Consider the following 17,288-nt stretch of genomic DNA (forward strand, 5'->3'; position numbering starts at 1 on the left):
GGTCTGATGGAAAAAAAAAATAGGACATGTGGATTGCCCCATAGACTATAGCAGGTATAAGTGCTATCTGTAAAAATCACAGCCAGCTCTCATACGCAAGAATCAATGTCTGAATGAGGCCTTAGCACGCCAAAAGAAAATTTCTTCCATGCAGAATCAAAAAGGTTTCTGTAGTTTTCACCCTTTAATCCGCTACACTTGAATCTGGACTTTGTCGAAAGGAATCCAGAGGTCACAACCTCAGAGTACAATGCTAAAGGAAGCACACAGGTTGCAACAGAGCAGAATGCAGTGACCAGAAACTAAGGGGGAAGATCGGGAGGCCTGCGAGCAACCTGGGAGAGGTGGTGGGTGATGTAGATACTCCTTTTTAGGGCACAGTCAGATAGCTGTATAACTTGGACAGGTATCGTAACGCAATGCTCGGACTAGCCGTTGACTCTGCCGACCAGAGTGTGACCGCTGCATAGAAATACATGCTGTCACGCACGGGTTGGGAGAGCCAATGACCAGCAGAGCATTGCGATCGCTGTTCGAGTTATACCGCCGTCTGACTCTTCCCTAATGCACAGAAATGTCAGTCCCCAATTACAGGTTTTTCAGTTCTACATGAGGTTCTCTCCATGCATATATCTTGTCCATGTGCACAACAGCAATTTTGCCGGTTTGTTAGGCAATCCCTGCATGTGTTGCGGCTGTCAAACAGCTACGATACATGCAGCCAGGGGACTCGAACATAGAGCATCTTCGGTGTGCTGGAACGCTATTAGCACATGAGCATGCTCGCTCATCACTACCCAAATAGTTGCTGCACTGTAATGTATACCAAGTGACTATATCTCACTGAATGCGAGGTGAGTCATGGATATGAAAAAAGCAAACTAAAAAGTTTTTGAAGCACCATCTGTGCCTTTCGGTTTGTGGTTCCTCCAAGTATCAAATAAGTATTGATGAATTCAGAAGCAAAAGTGGTCTGCTTTATTGGAACAGGAAGTATATTGTTTCACAACTGACAAAATGTGAAAACATCCAGACTGAAAACCGGTCGTTTTGGTAAATTAGATTACAGTAATTATTTAGGCTGCATTCACACATTGCAATGACTGTAGTAAAAGTTTATTTTGCAAATTTAGAAAATGACACCGAAATTGTGTTTTTTTTTCTTGTCGTGATTGTGCCAAAAGAACGCAATATAGCCAACAACATGTGAACACAACCTTAAAATATTTCCATAGACTAAAAGAAACCTTTCTACCAGCATTTTTTTTTTGCGTTAAACACATTATAAATCTACTAACCCATACCAACATACACAGGTTGAAAGTATACAGCATTCTCCCATGTATTTCCCATTAGCATATTACTGCACAGTTGTAGTGGAACACACTTCAGAATATATGACGGAGATGACTGGGTAACCTGCATGGTGGTAACTTATGTGTTGTCCCTAATTGTGGGTGTCTGCACCACATTGTTGACATATGTATGCCTGCTCAGGAAAGCATCTAGGCACTCCTCCTGTTACCCTAGATAGTGCAAAGCATGAGATCTAGTTTGGCTGTATGAGAGGCCTCTGACTTGGGCCGTTTCTCGTTGTGGAGAGGGACATGCCTGATATTCCAGGGTAAGGAGACTTATAAGGCCGTGCAATACTCCTCTTGGAAATAAATAAATTGTATCACTTCTCATGACATCTCCCATTCAAAACACCACCAAGTGGTTGACAGGATTTTAATTATTAATTTGACTTGCTTATACAGCACAATTAATCCAACAGCTCTTTATAGACATCGTCATTGCTGTCCCAGCTGGGATCACAATCTAAATCCCCTATCGCTAGGTCTTTGAAGTTAGGGCAGAAACTGGAGTACCTTGAGGAGACCCATACAAACACTGGGGGAACGTACAAACTCCTACCGCAATATGGTCCCTATGAATTTAGTGACTTGAATACACTGCAGGCATTACCAGCTGAACAATCAATGGAGCATACAGGGACGAATGTATATCTTTGGTGTATAGTATGTTTAGGAACAATAACAAAGTTAGATTTTAACACAAATAATGATTGGTGGAAGAAAGGGATCTTTTACCTGCGGCATTATATAAATAGCTGTTACACAAATGGTGCCTATAAAATAAAAGCAATTTTGCAGAAGAATACGCTGTATATACATATATATAGATTTTTTATACAACAGGCGCCAAGACAGTTCATTAACATAAAATTATGTATCTCGTTTCTCTTCTGGATACTATGTGGAAAATGTCACTGTCTATGTAAGAGCGCTGGCAGTGGATAGCAGATCTTGTTTCAGCACACTCTCTGTTTTATATTCATCTGTAGCCTCCATGTCAGCCAAGATTGCTTCATCCCATCGGAATGTTAACAATGCGGATGGAACCTGCAAATATTAATATTCATAAGTACAATATAAGATTTAACTTATTTATCTTTGTAGCGGAGCTGTAGCATCATCTTTTAGTTGAAGGCATATTCCAATGACTAGAATCTGTGAGAAGGTTTTTGCTATGTAATCTGAGGATAGCATGATATAGGGATTAAAGCACTGAATTCAACAATGTGTCACATGCCAAGCTGTGTGTTGTTGTTTACTTAGACTGAAGGTTTTATCACCCGGTGATTATCACTGCTCGAAATAAAGAAGCTACAGCAGTGCATGAGTCCTAGTCAGACTCTCCCCCTCCTGTGATAAGCAGCTCACTGTTTATATGTATGTACATACAGAGCGGGGTTAGCTTTCTCAGCTCTTCTGCACTGCCAAATCTAAAAACTCTGTCAGAATGTCTGTACCCAATAAAGTAAGTGATGACGGGGTTAAAACCATGAATTCAGGGATTTGTCACTTATAGAGCTGTGTAATGTTGGTTACTACAATGAAGGTTTTATCACCAAAAGATTATCTCTGCTACAATTGATCTTACAGGCTAGCTAGACCGACCACGTACCCACCTGTGATAAGCAGCTCACTGTCAATAGACAATGTACACACAAAGCTGGGTTGTGGTTGGGGTCAACTTTCTGAGCTCTGCTGTATGCTACATCTAAAAACTCTGTGTCACAACTGCTGTACCCAGTAAACTTAATGATACATCGTTGGAATCAGGGTCTCTTTTCATCCAGGTAGCAAAAACCTGGTGACAGATTCCATTTAGCCACTTCTCAACCGCTCACTCAGCACCAACGTTTTAGCCTTCGCATCACTTAGGACCCCCAGAGTCCTGCAAGTGCTGCGATTCTGAGCAGAGCAGTAGCTCTGACAGGTAACATCATTGAGACCTGATTGGATCAGATCCCAATAATGTTAACCCTTTGCTAACTTCTAGATGCCGCGTTCGCGGCATTTAGAAGATAGCAGAGGGAGACCACTGCTATACTCACCGCTCCGATGCCCCCCATGAAGAGATCTGATCACACCACGGTCGATCCAGCATTGTCATGGCAGCTGGAAGTCACATGATGCCTTCCTGGTCTGCCAGCTACGGTGGGCTTGTTAGACTCAGCCAGCAGCTGTCTAACAAGCGATCTGCCTGTGTAAAACTGTCAGGTATCATACACAGTAATACATGCATAGTGCAGAGCACGAAACCAGAGATCAGAGAAATAAAAACCGAAGTCCCATACAGGGACTAAGGAAAAAAGCTATAAAATGTTTTAAAACTATTAAAAAAAAATCTCAAAATAAATATGAACAGAAAAAAATAATAAACCAAAAAAAATACATATTTTTATGTAAAAAGAAAAAAAAACAAACACATATTTGGTATCGTCGCATCCGGAACAACCCGACCCATAAAACTGTAAAACTGTCATACTAGTTAATTCCTTCAGTGCACACCATTTAAAAAAGGGAGAAAAAAACCATGCTTTTTCATCATGCCACCGAACAAAAAGTAGAATAACACGTGATCAAAAAGGCAAATCAAAATAATATGGTACCGCTGAAAACGTCATTTTGTCCCGCAAAAAACACGCTGCCACACAGCTCCAACTGTGGAAAAACTAAGTTATAGCTCAGAATAAAGCGATGCTAAAACAATTTTTTTCAATAAAATAGTTTTTATTGTATAAAAGCGGCAAAACATTAAAAAAACCATACAGTGCCTACAAGTAGTATTCAACCCCCTGCAGATTTAGCAGGTTTACACATTCGGAATTAACTTGGCATTGTGACATTTGGACTGTAGATCAGCCTGGAAGTGTGAAATGCACTGCAGCAAAAAAGAATGTTATTTCTTTGTTTAATTTTTTTTTAAATTGTGATAAGTTTATTCAGAGGGTCATTTATTATTCAACCCCTCAAACCACCAGAATTCTGTTTGGTTCCCCTAAAGTATTAAGAAGTATTTCAGGCACAAAGAACAATGAGCTTCACATGTTTGGATTAATTCTCTTTTTCCAGCCTTTTCTGACTATTTAAGACCCTCCCCAAACTTGTGAACAGCACTCATACATGGTCAACATGGGAAAGACAAAGGAGCATTCCAAGGCCATCAGAGACAAGATCGTGGAGGGTCACAAGGCTGGCAAGGGGTACAAAACCCTTTCCAAGGAGTTGGGCCTACCTGTCTCCACTGTTGGGAGCATCATCCGGAAGTGGAAGGCTTATGGAACTACTGTTAGCCTTCCACGGCCTGGACAGCCTTTGAAAGTTTCCTCCCGTGCCGAGGGCAGGCTTGTCCGAAGAGTCAAGGCTAACCCAAGGACAACAAGGAAGGAGCTCCGGGAAGATCTCATGGCAGTGGGGACATTGGTTTCAGTCAATACCATAAGTAACGTACTCCACCGCAATGGTCTTCGTTCCAGACGAGCTTGTAAGGTTCCTTTACTTTCAAAGCGTCATGTCAAGGCTCGTCTACAGTTTGCTCATGATCACTTGGAGGACTCTGAGACAGGCTGGTTCAAGGTTCTCTGGTCTGATGAGACCAAGATCGAGATCTTTGGTGCCAACCACACACGTGACGTTTGGAGACTGGATGGCACTGCATACGACCCCAAGAATACCATCCCTACAGTCAAGCATGGTGGTGGCAGCATCATGCAGTGGGGCTGTTTCTCAGCCAAGGGGCCTGGCCATCTGGTCCGCATCCATGGGAAGATGGATAGCACGGCCTACCTGGAGATTTTGGCCAAGAACCTCCGCTCCTCCATCAAGGATCTTAAGATGGGTCGTCATTTCATCTTCCAACAAGACAACGACCCAAAGCACACAGCCAAGAAAACCAAGGCCTGGTTCAAGAGGCAAAAAAACAAGGTGTTGGAGTGGCCTAGTCAGTCTCCTGACCTTAACCCAATTGAAAACTTGTGGAAGGAGCTCAAGATTAAAGTCCACATGAGACACCCAAAGAACCTAGATAACTTGGAGAAGATCTACATGGAGGAGTGGGCCAAGATAACTCCAGAGACCTGTGCCGGCCTGATCAGGTCTTATAAAAGACGATTATTAGCTGTAATTGCAAACAAGGGTTATTCCACAAAATATTAAACCTAGGGGTTGAATAATAATTGACCCACACTTTTATGTTTAAAATTTATTAAAATTTAACTGAGCAACATAACTTTTTGGTTTGTAAGATTTATGCATCTGTTAATAAATCCTGCTCTTGTGTGAAGTTTGAAGGCTCTAACTTATTTGCATCTTATCAAACCTGCTAAATCTGCAGGGGGTTGAATACTACTTGTAGGCACTGTATAAATGTGGTATTGCTGTAATTGTACTGACCCCAAGAATAAAGCTGCCTTATCAATTTTACCACACGTGGAACGGCAATAATAAGAAAAAAAAACCTGAATTGCTTGTGTTTGTTCATTCTGCCTCCCAAAAATCGGAATAGAAAGGAAAAAAAAAAAAATCATGTGCCCGAAAATGCTACCAATAAAAGCATCAATTTGTCCTGCAAAAAACAAGACCTCACACGACTCCGTCGGCCAAAATATAGAAAAATTATAGCTCTCAAAATGTTGTGATGCAAAAACTTGTTTTTGTAAAAAAAAAAAAAAAAAAAAAAAATTTTTTGAGTTTTGACAACAGCCAAACCTAAAAACCCATAATAAATCTGGTGTTGCTGTAATAACACCAACCTGCACAACTGGAATGGCATAAATAATAAATAAAACATTCTTCACCTACTGTTGATTTGTTCATTCTGCCTCACAAGTAAGGCTCAGCTTATATTTATCCTGCGCTCTGCCTTTTCGCTTATAATACCCAGGGTTTCCGAATAAATCTCTGAAATGTGTAATTCAGATGAAACCCCCAGGCAGAAGACTCCTTATTTTGAGGCAGATGGAGGCACTCTTGATGCTGTCTGACCTGTGATCCAGCAGTGTCCGTCTTTTTAGGCATGCATAAAAGCACAGACCGCCAGTTTTGTGAACCTCTCAAAAGAAGCACACCACTGAACAGAGGCCAGATAGAGTCCAAAGTAACTCTGCTGCCTCATTATAGTGAATGGATATCTTAGGTGTTTCATCTGAATCACATCCCTTGGAGATTTAGATGGAAACCCCCAAATGTGATTTCTCAAATTTTCATACTTGTAATGCAATTCAATTTGCACGTTATGGCGCTACAGTGTGCTTCCTTTTTCTGTGAATGTATAGGAGTTGGTGACTCTAGGTTAAGCACCTGTTCACACTATGTTTATGCTTGGATGTGATGGACAGTTTTTTGAAATTTGTATTCATTAACCTTCTGACTGAGCACTCCACCTGTTAGCTGCAGGCATTTTTAATCAAAGCAGGGCCACCACCTCTCCACAGAGATATAGATTTCAGTCTAAACAGAGGATTTACATAGGATCCCATGCAGAGGAAGACTTTAGTCTAAGTGAAAATTGGCATTAGGTTAGGGTCCTGGAAAACGAGAAATTCCTTACCGTGGCTTCCAGGTACACATAGATTGGCCATTTTATGTGCTAAACTTTCTCAAATTTTCATACTTCTAATGCAGTAATGCAATTCATTTTTCATATTTCATGTTATGGCGCTTCAGTGTGCTTCCTTTTTTCTTTGAACACACTCTTTGTACGGCAGTCACATAATTTATGCTTTTTGTGCTTTCTGCAATATTGGTGTGATATCCTCTCACTAGCCAGAATCACCACAAAATGGCTGCTGCATTTCCAGCTTTTTTTTTTTATACTGACTATAATTATCCCTCCTAATTTACTTTGCTATATTATGCGACAGAGTAGTTGCAAGGCAGTATGAGGAGGATGCGGAAGGTCACCAAGCAAAGTCCGAGGTCATGGGAAAATGTCTACTTCTGCAATGTGGAGAATGGTGGTGTAATTTTAAGCGATTCAAAAGAATTGCATATTATTCGACTTTACAATGCATCAAATCGATTCGCTCATCTCCGATTATTACCCATTAACCACATCATTTTTTTATTCTAATTACAATGAGCTACATTGACTCACTCAAGCTTTCCTTAACTCAACTGAAATTTCACATAAGTAAAAAATGATATCAGCTCCGCCAATAATCCTATTCAATCTGTTAACAAGGTGATAACTTTTACTTACCAAACCACACTCAATAAATGTAGCCTGTTCATCTTCCAACTTTTGACCACCTGGAGAAACAAGTTCAAAGGGAAGCCAGTCATTCTGCAGATGCTGGCGAATAAAATCGACCAAAACAGACAACCTTTCCTGGGGATAGAATAGACCTGAATTGGCAGAAGACATTTGAAAAAAGGGTAAAAATTAGTAATTTGGAAATGTTGGTGATTTTTGCATGTCCCACAGCCATGCCCAGAGAGGAGGACCATGTATGTTCACCACTTTGCAAACAGCTCTGATTCAATATAATCATATAAAAGGAGGACAATAGGTTGTACAAGATTAGAAAAACATGGCGGCTTTCTTCCAAAAATGGCTCCACCCATGTCCATAGGTTGTGGAGCTGCAATGTCAGGTACAATTTATGGACAAGGGTGAAGCCTTTTTTTTCCGATCCAGTTTAGACTCATAGGAAACATTTTTTGAGTTTGGTGCTCTCTGCATATAAACTAACTGAAGGCTTAAACTAAGACTCCTGGCGTTATTTGACCCTTTAAGGAAGCAGACAATTTTCATTTTTGCCTTTCATATTTTCTTCCTCTTCTTCCATAAGTGTTTAGGAAAAAACCGCCACAATTTTAAATCTCTCTTCATTTTGATACTTTGAACATTTATGGACTCGGCAGCACAAATTCAGCTTATTTACCTTATTTGTTTTTAACTAGGAAAATTTTATTTTTTTAGCGCTATAAAGGTACTTGAACCTGCGTTTGATGACATTTAATATACAGTATACTGATATATACCAATATGTAGAACACATCAGGATCTTCTATGAAAACCAGTCTGTGGCTGGGCTTCACAAGGGAACCAGCGTGGCAGTATTAAAGGCCGTGGTGAGAGTGTGTGGTCAATGGACTCCAAACTGTGTAACCAAGATGGTATAACTCAGCATTTTATGGGTTAAGCTGCAATAATCGGAGAAAAACTCTGCTGCGGTAAGCTGTAGATGATCCCTGTATTCAACAGCTGTCACCTGCCTGTCACTCCAAACACCCTGACCAGCTTCATGAAAGATATATGTCAGAGTGTTAAAGGAAACTTGTCATGTAGTAGTTTCAGGGGGCAACGATTCAAGCTTTGCACCATGTATGTGAAAATATGCTATATTTTGGGCAGGCTAACAGTTAGTCACCTATGCAGACTTGGGCTTTAAAAGGGTTGTCCAGCACTTTCATACAGATGAACCATCCATAAAATAGGTCATCAAGATAACATTGTGGGGGTCCAACACAAAGCGCCCTAAACAATCAGCTGTTATCACCTCTAAAGAGCAGCCGGATGGATATACCGTCTTTTTTGGACTAGAAGACAGACAGAATGGAACATCACAGTTTAGTGGCAGCTGACGGTCAGTGGCAGCTCCTATTCTCTTCCGTAGAACCTAGGTTGCAGAACCCAACATCAAAAACTAAACAGTGTACCGGAGCTCTGGTGTTCCGCACTGTACACCGTTTACATATGGCTGCTGATCACTAGTGACGCTAGGTCTGTTATATTTATGACCAAAAATAGTGGACAAGCCCTTTAACACTAGCCATGGGTGGCATATTCATGAGCTTTTTACTTGCCTGCCCTCCCAACAGGGAATGACAGCAATCTCCTCTTTACTGCGTGTAGGGAAAGAGCTGTCAATCAATGGTGGGAGACGGTCACAGCATTCACAGCGCACTGCAACTAGTAAACTGCTAATTTAGCCAAAATGGATCCTAAATTTACATTCATGCCACAAGGCTGCAATCAGTGACCCTGAAGCTATTACATGTTCCCATCAAAACATACTGTCATTGTCTTTTAACAACTTTTTATATTTTAAAGAAGAACTCAAAGAAGAATATATATTTTCATGCTCTCAGGACTTCTGTATCCTAGGCTGCTTTTAGGTGAGGGACAGTAGTCATTTGCTTTAAGGAAATATTTTGATTGTGTTATCCAATTGAATTTTCCTATACAGCCCTTATAATCGCTAAAGCGTCCTCTCACCTTGTAATATATAGTCGTCTGGAAACCGGATTCTCAGAACAGTATATTTATATTTCTTCATTTCATGTCTTTCTTCTCTCTCCCGCATCGCTTTTGTCTTCAGCATAGAATCTTGCTTTAATTTCTCTGTCCTACGATAGAGATACAAAAAAAGTTTGATTTTTTTTTTTAAACTCCTTATTAATTAATGACATTGTGGATGGTAGAGTTGAGCGAAACAGGTCGGCCAGATTCATAAGTCGCCGACTTATGGCAAAGTCGGGTTTCGCCAGACCGAAACCCGACCACAGCGTGAAGTCGGCCATGCGGTCGGCAAAACGAGCGCCAAAGTCGGATTTCCCAGAATGCTTGCACGTGACTTTTTCAGCCACTGAGCAAGGACGTACACTGTGGGCAACGAGATGAGAGAGAGAGTTAGTTTTCGCGCACTTTAAAAAAGCGGTCCGACATGTAGGTGTATTTACTGTCCTCCACTCCCTGCCGACTTTGCTTCCCCATTGACTTGCATTGGGTTTCATGTTTCAGTCGGAGCTTCAACTTTTCACGATAGTCGGCCGATTTCGTTCGACTCGACTATTGAGAAAGTCGGGTTTCATGAAACCCGACTCGACCCTAAAAAAGGCAAAGTCGCTCATCTCTAGTCAGCAGTCTTCCCCATGATTGTGGAGTCAACTGAAACAGACTAAGGGACCTTTTTAAATGGTTAGTGCTAGCACCACGCCAGAGTACTGCTCTGACAGGTAGGGGCTCCGGCATGCCACTTCACTCACCGGCGCTGCGGTTGGTTCTTCCCTTCCCCATGCTTTGCATGCTCCCAGTAGAGCTTCCAGCCATGTCATTAGAGCGCTCCCGCCTTCTTAAAGGGCTAGTGCGTGCACTTGCTATTTCCTCCCCAGCCAATGGCTGAGAGGCATTATGTATATATTGCTTCCTCTCCACTGGGGAGGTGCCTGAGCAACCATCCTGTTTTTCAGTCTATGTTGTATAAGGTTGCATACTAGTCCCTGCTGCACTCCGGTGCTGATCCTGCCTGCTGCACCCTGGCGCACATCTTGTCTGCTGCACCCTGATGCACATTCTGTCTGCTGCACTCTGTTACGTGTCCAAGTGCAACACCTTCCTCAGGTGCACGTAGGCAACAGGACGTTCTGCGATATTTTGAAGGCCTGAGTACCTCTTGCCGAATGGTGAGGTCTGAATTTGTTAAGGCGGTGTTAGATTGGATGGCTGAGAGTGCCTGCAGTTCCTTCACATTGTCTTCAATTCGGGCCCTTCCAGAAAGTGCACAATTGGAACTTGATGACCATGGTCATCCAGCTTCCACCTCGCCCCCTTGCAAATCAGCCAAGCAGCCAGAGCCCCAAGTCATGCAGCAGTTTCTTCTGCTTTCTGATGATTGTGTTGGTTTGGGTTCTGTGGCCCATCCACCTGGCCCTGCCCCAGTAGTGCATTGATATTTGTTATGTTGGAGGATGAGTACGTGGGAGGGCTGGTTCACATGATCAGCGGACCACTGGAGCACATCTCAGAAGATGACGAAACACAGTTACCAACTATAGTGTCTTTCTGCAGTGTGCAGACTGACAAAGAGGGCAGAGGTGAGGAGTGGGTGGAAGATGATGCGGGGAGTGATGAGGTCCTAAATCTCATATTGCACAAAGGCCATCCTAGTGACGTACGCCGTTCGGAGGAAGAGGAGGTGGCAAAAAAGACAGCAAAAAAGGCAGCAGAATGCCAGAAGCACAGCAGGCGGCCCCTAGCCAGTACGTTGGCTGCTAATGCCCTCTGCGCCAAGGAAATGAGCAAACCAAAGCCAGCTCAAAGGAACTCCCGGCATGGCATTTCTTCAGGAAATATGCTGATGACAAGATACAGGTGGTTTAGACACTGTGCCGTCAGTGCCTGAAGCAAGGTATAAATGTTCTGAATCTGAGCACCACCTGCATGAAAAGGCATCTAAATTCCAAACATGAGGTGCAGTGGAGTACATAAAATAAAAAAGCATGAGAGATCTGTGCCTCCTCGCGCTGCCTCTTCTGCTGAGGTCTCTGACTCTGCCTGCCACTTACGATCAACAGGGCCACCTGCCTCCCCGCAAATAGAGGATCTGACAACATCACCACCACCAGTGTCAACAAGCACCTCCACACGGTCCCATGGAAGTGTTCAGCTCTCCATCCCCCAAACTCTCAAGAGAAAGAGGAAATACTTCCCCTACCCACCCATGAGCAATGATACTGAATGATAGCATTTCCAAATTCCTGGCCCTTGAAAATGCTACCATTCTGGCTGGTGGAGAAGGCCAGTTTTAAAAGGCTGATGACTGTGGCTCTCACGCAGTATGATGTTTCCAGCAAACACTACTTTTCCAGGTGGGCCATTTCTACCCTGCACACACATCTTGCGGACCAAATCAGGTGTGCACTGTGCAACACCATCAGTGGCAAGGTCCACACAACCACAAATACGTGGATCACTAAGCATGGCCAGGAACGTTACATTTCCCTAACTGCCCACTGGGTAAATGTAGTGGCGGCTGGGACAGAGGCAAAAAACTTTCTAGGGCATGTCCTACCACCACCGAGGATTGCTGGACGTCTCTCTGTCCATGTTGCTTCCTACTCAGCTTCCGCCACCGCCTCCTAAGGTCACACTAAGACCTGCACCACCAACTTCAGCACAGCCAGGAGGAAACAACAGTAGGCTGTTCTGAAACTTATCTGTTTGGGGGACAAATCCCACACAATGAAGGAGCTGCGGACGGGGATCAAACAATAGACGGATGAGTGGTTAGTGCCGGGGAACCTCAAGCCCAGCCTGGTGGTGTGCGATAACGGAGAAAATCTTGTAGCAGCTCTGGGTCTAGCTGGTGTGACGTACATCGCTTGCCTGGTGCATATTCTGAATTTGGTGGTGCAGAGCTTCCTTAAAATTACCTACATATGTCAGAGCTGCCGCTGAAAGTAAGGGCAGTGAGTTGGCGCTTTCGGCGTTATCACCCTGCGACTGTTCGCCTGTTTGCACTGCAACGTCACTTCTGCCTTACTGCTCACCACCTCATATGCAACGTACCAACAAGGTGGAACTCTACTTTGCATATGCTGAATACTGTGCGAGCAGCAGCAGGCAAAATTGGAGTTTAAGCTCCAGCACGCACGCCTGAGTCGCCCTGCGGAACAACAAAACTTCATCACCAATGAGTGGGCCTCGATGTGGGATAAGTGTGCAGAGCTGAGCGGCTTAGAATAATCCACCAACATTGCCAGAGATGATAACACCATCATGAGCATTATTATACCATTTCTATGACAGCTGGAAAAAAAAACACTTCCGGTGATCATGGATGAGGAGATGGTACAGGAGGAAGGTGAGAAGGAATAGGGTCCATTCACACAGTCATCCACACATGACTCAGAGGGTGGGTTCTTGTACCAACTGTTGCCAGGTAGTGAACTGTACAGCCAGGGGACAGTTTTGGAGTATGACGAGGAAGAACTAGGTTCACAGAGGATGCAGACTATACACCTCCCGAGGACAGCTTGTCGTTGCCTCCAGGCAGAAATGAGCCAATACATGCTGATATGCCTGCGCAATGACAGCTGACTAGCCCAGATTGTTACCACTGCTGACTACAAGGTGGCCACCCTGCTGGATCCCCGCTATAAGGACGATGTACCATCATTACATCAGTCACTGGAGCGGGATCACAAAATGCGTGAGTACAAGTGCACGCTGGTAGAGGCACTACTGACTGTGTTTCCACCTGACTAAACAACAATACTAGCTGCACTCAGCCATTGTTATACTCTACTTTCCATTTGTTTAATTTTGGGCCCCCCGCCCACTAACTAAAAAGAAGCCCCCTCCCCACAAAAACGTGTTGGATATCTCCTCCCCTAACTCGTCCACCTCTACGTACTCCTCCACTTGTATCTGTCTCCTGGTTCAAGAATCAAGATTATATATTTTTTTATTCTATGCTCTTTTAAGTCATTTTGCTATCCACATTTGTTTGCAGCGCAATTATCCTCCTCTTACCCCCATTTTGCTTCCTTTTGCAGCAACAGATGGTCATTTTCCTGAAGTCCACCACATTGAAAACCATGGAAAATGTGAGGGCTCCAGGCTTTCAAAAAATTTCAGCAGAGCACAAAACACCACCTACTAGCCTGGGGCCTGCAGCATCGCCCTACTCCTGCCGTCGCTGTCAGCTTCCTGACAGCAGTGACCCAGGATCCCACTCCACCACAGCCGGTAAGCTACAATTGGATTATAAGAGGCAGTCCCATTTCCCCAAAAAAATTAGGGGAAAAAAGTGAGTCTTATCTGAAAAATATGGTAATTGGTGGAGAAATGTTGAACTTATGGACCTGAGTCTTTCTTCAACCTATGTAATTATGTAATGTTAGTTTAAAGGAAACCTGTCAGCATGATTGTGCTGAGTAACCTATAGACACTGTCATGTTGGCACCATTACTGATTAAAATAATAACTTGGGTGGTGAAATCCGTCGTGTGGTTGTTTAATCTTTATTTTCAGTTTTCAGTTAATGAGATGCTTGTGCTCTGGGGCGGCCTGTGGTGTTCTGATTAGCTATTCATACGGATGGCTTATGACAGGTCACTGATTCCTCACTGACCTGCCCCCAATTTTACATACTGACTATTACATGTACTGAAAAAAAAAAAAAAATCACATTCAGCAGGCAAAGCTATAAGGGGTCCTTTAATAATCTCATATCTTCAAAGGGAAGTGAAGATTTTCTTGAGGCCTTTGAAATTGCTACATCAAGTTTAGGAACTTTGGATATTGTAGCCTCTTCCTCAAAGGGACATTTCCTCTTGACAGAAGAAGGAAAGGGTAATCTATTCCCCGGTTTTCCCCATTCTCTGTCAATAAGCCCTTGAAGTTTCTCGTTAATGAGGAAGATCTTATGTCTCTTCTGATCCAGGGCCCCAAACATTATGTCCTGAACAGATTTCTTGGACTTCTGGTCTACTAACCCTATTGTGGACCTAAGCTTCCTTACTAAATTCTCCACCTCTTCTAGGGGAATGGAATGTCCACTCCCCGTGCCACTCTCAGATGAGGTGGAACTTGATGAGGATTCGCACTGAAACTTCCATCTAACTCAGCAGAATTATCAGACAGACGGAGAGATTTTTTTGGCTCTCCAACTCTTATGCCTAGCTTCTTCTGAGTGGGACAGGGATTTCAAACTAGAGGTAAAATTTCTATACTCTTCAAAAATAGTCTAATCTATACAGGACTGGCACATTTTCTTAGGCCAAGTCCTAGCTAACCCATGTCCACAGAGAGAGCACAATCTCTGTGGTTGTTTTTTGATTAACATTTTTTTACGTGGTACCGTCAGAGACGAAACATGGATTTTTGTGATAACGCACCGTAAAATCCTTTTCTCCGAGACGCTCATTGGGGGGACACAGATGCTGTGGGTGTATGCTTCCGCCGCTAGGAGGCTGACACTAAGTGAAAAAAAGAGGTTAGCTCCTCCTTCACCTCATTGGGCGACACAGATACTGTGGGACGTCCTAAAGCAGTCCCTGGGTGGGAGATTGACTCACCGATCCAAGCTACATGCACCTCTTGTTTAAAGGTGCGCCACCGCTACTTGGAGAATCCTTCTACCCAGACTTGCATCCGCCGAGGCCTGAACATGGATATTATAATGTTTGGCAAATGTGTGCAGGCTGGACCAGGTTGCTGCCTTGCAAACCTGTTCCGCCGAAACCTGGTGCCGAAGCGCCCAAGAGGCGCCCCACTGCCTGAGTAGAGTGCGCTCTGATCCCTGCTGGAATTGGCGTGCCTCTAATGCGGTAGGACTCCTGAATAGTCAACCGAATACATCTGGCTATGGTCGATTTTGAGGCAGCGAGTGCCTTCCTCTGCCCTTCGGGGAGCACGAACAGCATGTCGGTCTGAAGAAAGGGTGCCGTCCTCGACACGTACCTCCGGAGGGCTCTTACTAGGTCTAACGTGTGAAGAGCCTTTTCCACACGGTGCACCGGTGCTGGACAAAATGAAGGCAAGACAACATCTTCATTAATGTGAAAAGAGGACACGACTTTTGGCTGAAAAGGAGGGACTGGTCTGAGCACCACCTTATCCTTATGGAAAGTGAGGAACAGGGCTTGGCAGGATAAGGCTGCCAGTTCTGAAACCTGCCTAATAGAAGTGATGGCCACTAGGAACACCACTTTCCAGGAAAGGTACCTCAAGGAGATATCCTGAAGCGGTTCAAAAGGAGCGTCCTGCAGAACACTTAGGTCCAGGTTAAGGTCCCAAGCATCCATAGGTGCCTTATAGGGAGGTACCAAGTGGGAGACTCCCTGGTTGAAAGTCTTCACCTGCAGAATGGTAGCAATTCTGCGCTGGAACAGGTCGGATAAGGCTGATATTTGTCTCCTGAGGGAACCTGGGGCTAAGCCTGAGTCTAAGCCCGACTGGGGAAAAGTCAAGATGTTGGGGATCGAGAATCTCAGCGGAGAAACACCGCGGCCTTGACACCAAGCAAAGAACACCTTCCAGGTGTGGTGGTAAATTCGTGCTGAAGCAGGCTTCTGGGCGCTAATCGTTGTAGCGACCACCTTGCCCCAGTACCCTGCCTGGGTTAGAAACCAAGATTCAACGGCCATGCCATCAAACACAGGGCCCCTGAGTTCGGGTGGCAAATCGGCCCTTGAGAAAGTAGATCTGGGCGTTCTGGTAGGCGCCAAGGAACGTCGGCAAGGAGCTGCATTAGATCTACGTACCACGCCCGATGGGGCCGGTCTGGGGCCAGCAGAATCGCCGGAACCCCTTCCATCTTGATCTTATTGATGACCCTCGGAAGTAGTGGCAGCGGGGGAAATAGATATGGGAGGTGAAACTGGTTCCATGGCAGAACCAACGCGTCCAAGCGATTGCCTGCGGGTCCCTGGCCCGAGCGACATATGTGGGCACCTTGGCGTTCACCCTGGACGCCATCAGGTCCACATCTGGAGTTCCCCACCGCTGACCTATCTGCCGGAAGACTTCGGGATGTAGAGACCACTCTCCGGACGCAAGACCCTGCCGGCTGAGAAAGTCTGCCGCCCAATTTTCCACGCCCGGGATGTGGACAGCCGAAATCACCTTTTTGCTTCGGCCCACTCCAGAATGTGCCCCACCTCACGCATGGTTGCTCTGCTGTGGGTGCCCCCTTGGTGAATTATTTAAGCCACCGCGTGTCGTTGTCCAATTGAATCCGAACAGGGCGGCCTGCGAGAAAGTGATGAAACTTTTGCAGCGCCAGCCGAATTGCTCGTATCTCCAATAAGTTGATCGGGAGGCGTGCCTCCTGTGGCGAACACCGTCACTGGGTCGTGTGGTGGCGAAACACCGCTCCCCAGCCGAGGAGACTGGCGTCGGTTGTCATCACCAACCAATGGTCTGGGGGGGGGGGTTTCCCCTGGGTCAGAGAGGAACTGGTTAACCACCATCCGAGCGACTGCCTGACTTGAAAGGACAGTCGGCACTGCCGATCGAGCGTGAAGGGATTCTTGTCCCAAGCTGACAAAAGGGCGTGCTGTAGGGGGCGAAGGGTACCGCTTCCATCGCTGCCACCATTTTCCCTAGACTCCTCATCCCGGATCGGATGGTATGAGGGACTGGTTGACGAAGTGTCCGGACTCCCTGCCGGAGCGCTAGCACCTTTTCCTGAGGGAGAAATACCA

The 17,288-nt window shown here is 44.8% G+C and overlaps 1 protein-coding gene across 5 annotated transcripts in view; it reads right to left on the reverse strand.

Annotated features, from left to right (window-relative positions):
• Positions 1-955: 955 nt before the first annotated feature.
• The window catches only part of UBXN6 (UBX domain protein 6), a 137,332-nt gene continuing 120,999 nt past the window's right edge, over positions 956-17,288 (reverse strand). For 4 of the 5 annotated variants that reach the window (XM_073544032.1, XM_073544023.1, XM_073544013.1 and 1 more), the window contains 3 exons: positions 9,574-9,704; positions 7,552-7,697; positions 956-2,405 (listed from right to left, as the gene is read on the reverse strand). In XM_073544032.1, coding sequence (XP_073400133.1) covers positions 2,277-2,405; positions 7,552-7,697; positions 9,574-9,704 — 406 coding nt within the window. In that variant the 3' untranslated portion in view covers positions 956-2,276. The remainder of the gene's footprint in view (positions 2,406-7,551; positions 7,698-9,573; positions 9,705-17,288) is intronic. The other variant, XM_073544042.1, reaches the window with a different exon arrangement.

This window comes from Dendrobates tinctorius, unplaced genomic scaffold (genome assembly GCF_039654945.1).
Source record: "Dendrobates tinctorius isolate UK_male_01 unplaced genomic scaffold, ASM3965494v1 ptg000011l, whole genome shotgun sequence".
Taxonomy (NCBI): domain Eukaryota; kingdom Metazoa; phylum Chordata; class Amphibia; order Anura; family Dendrobatidae; genus Dendrobates; species Dendrobates tinctorius.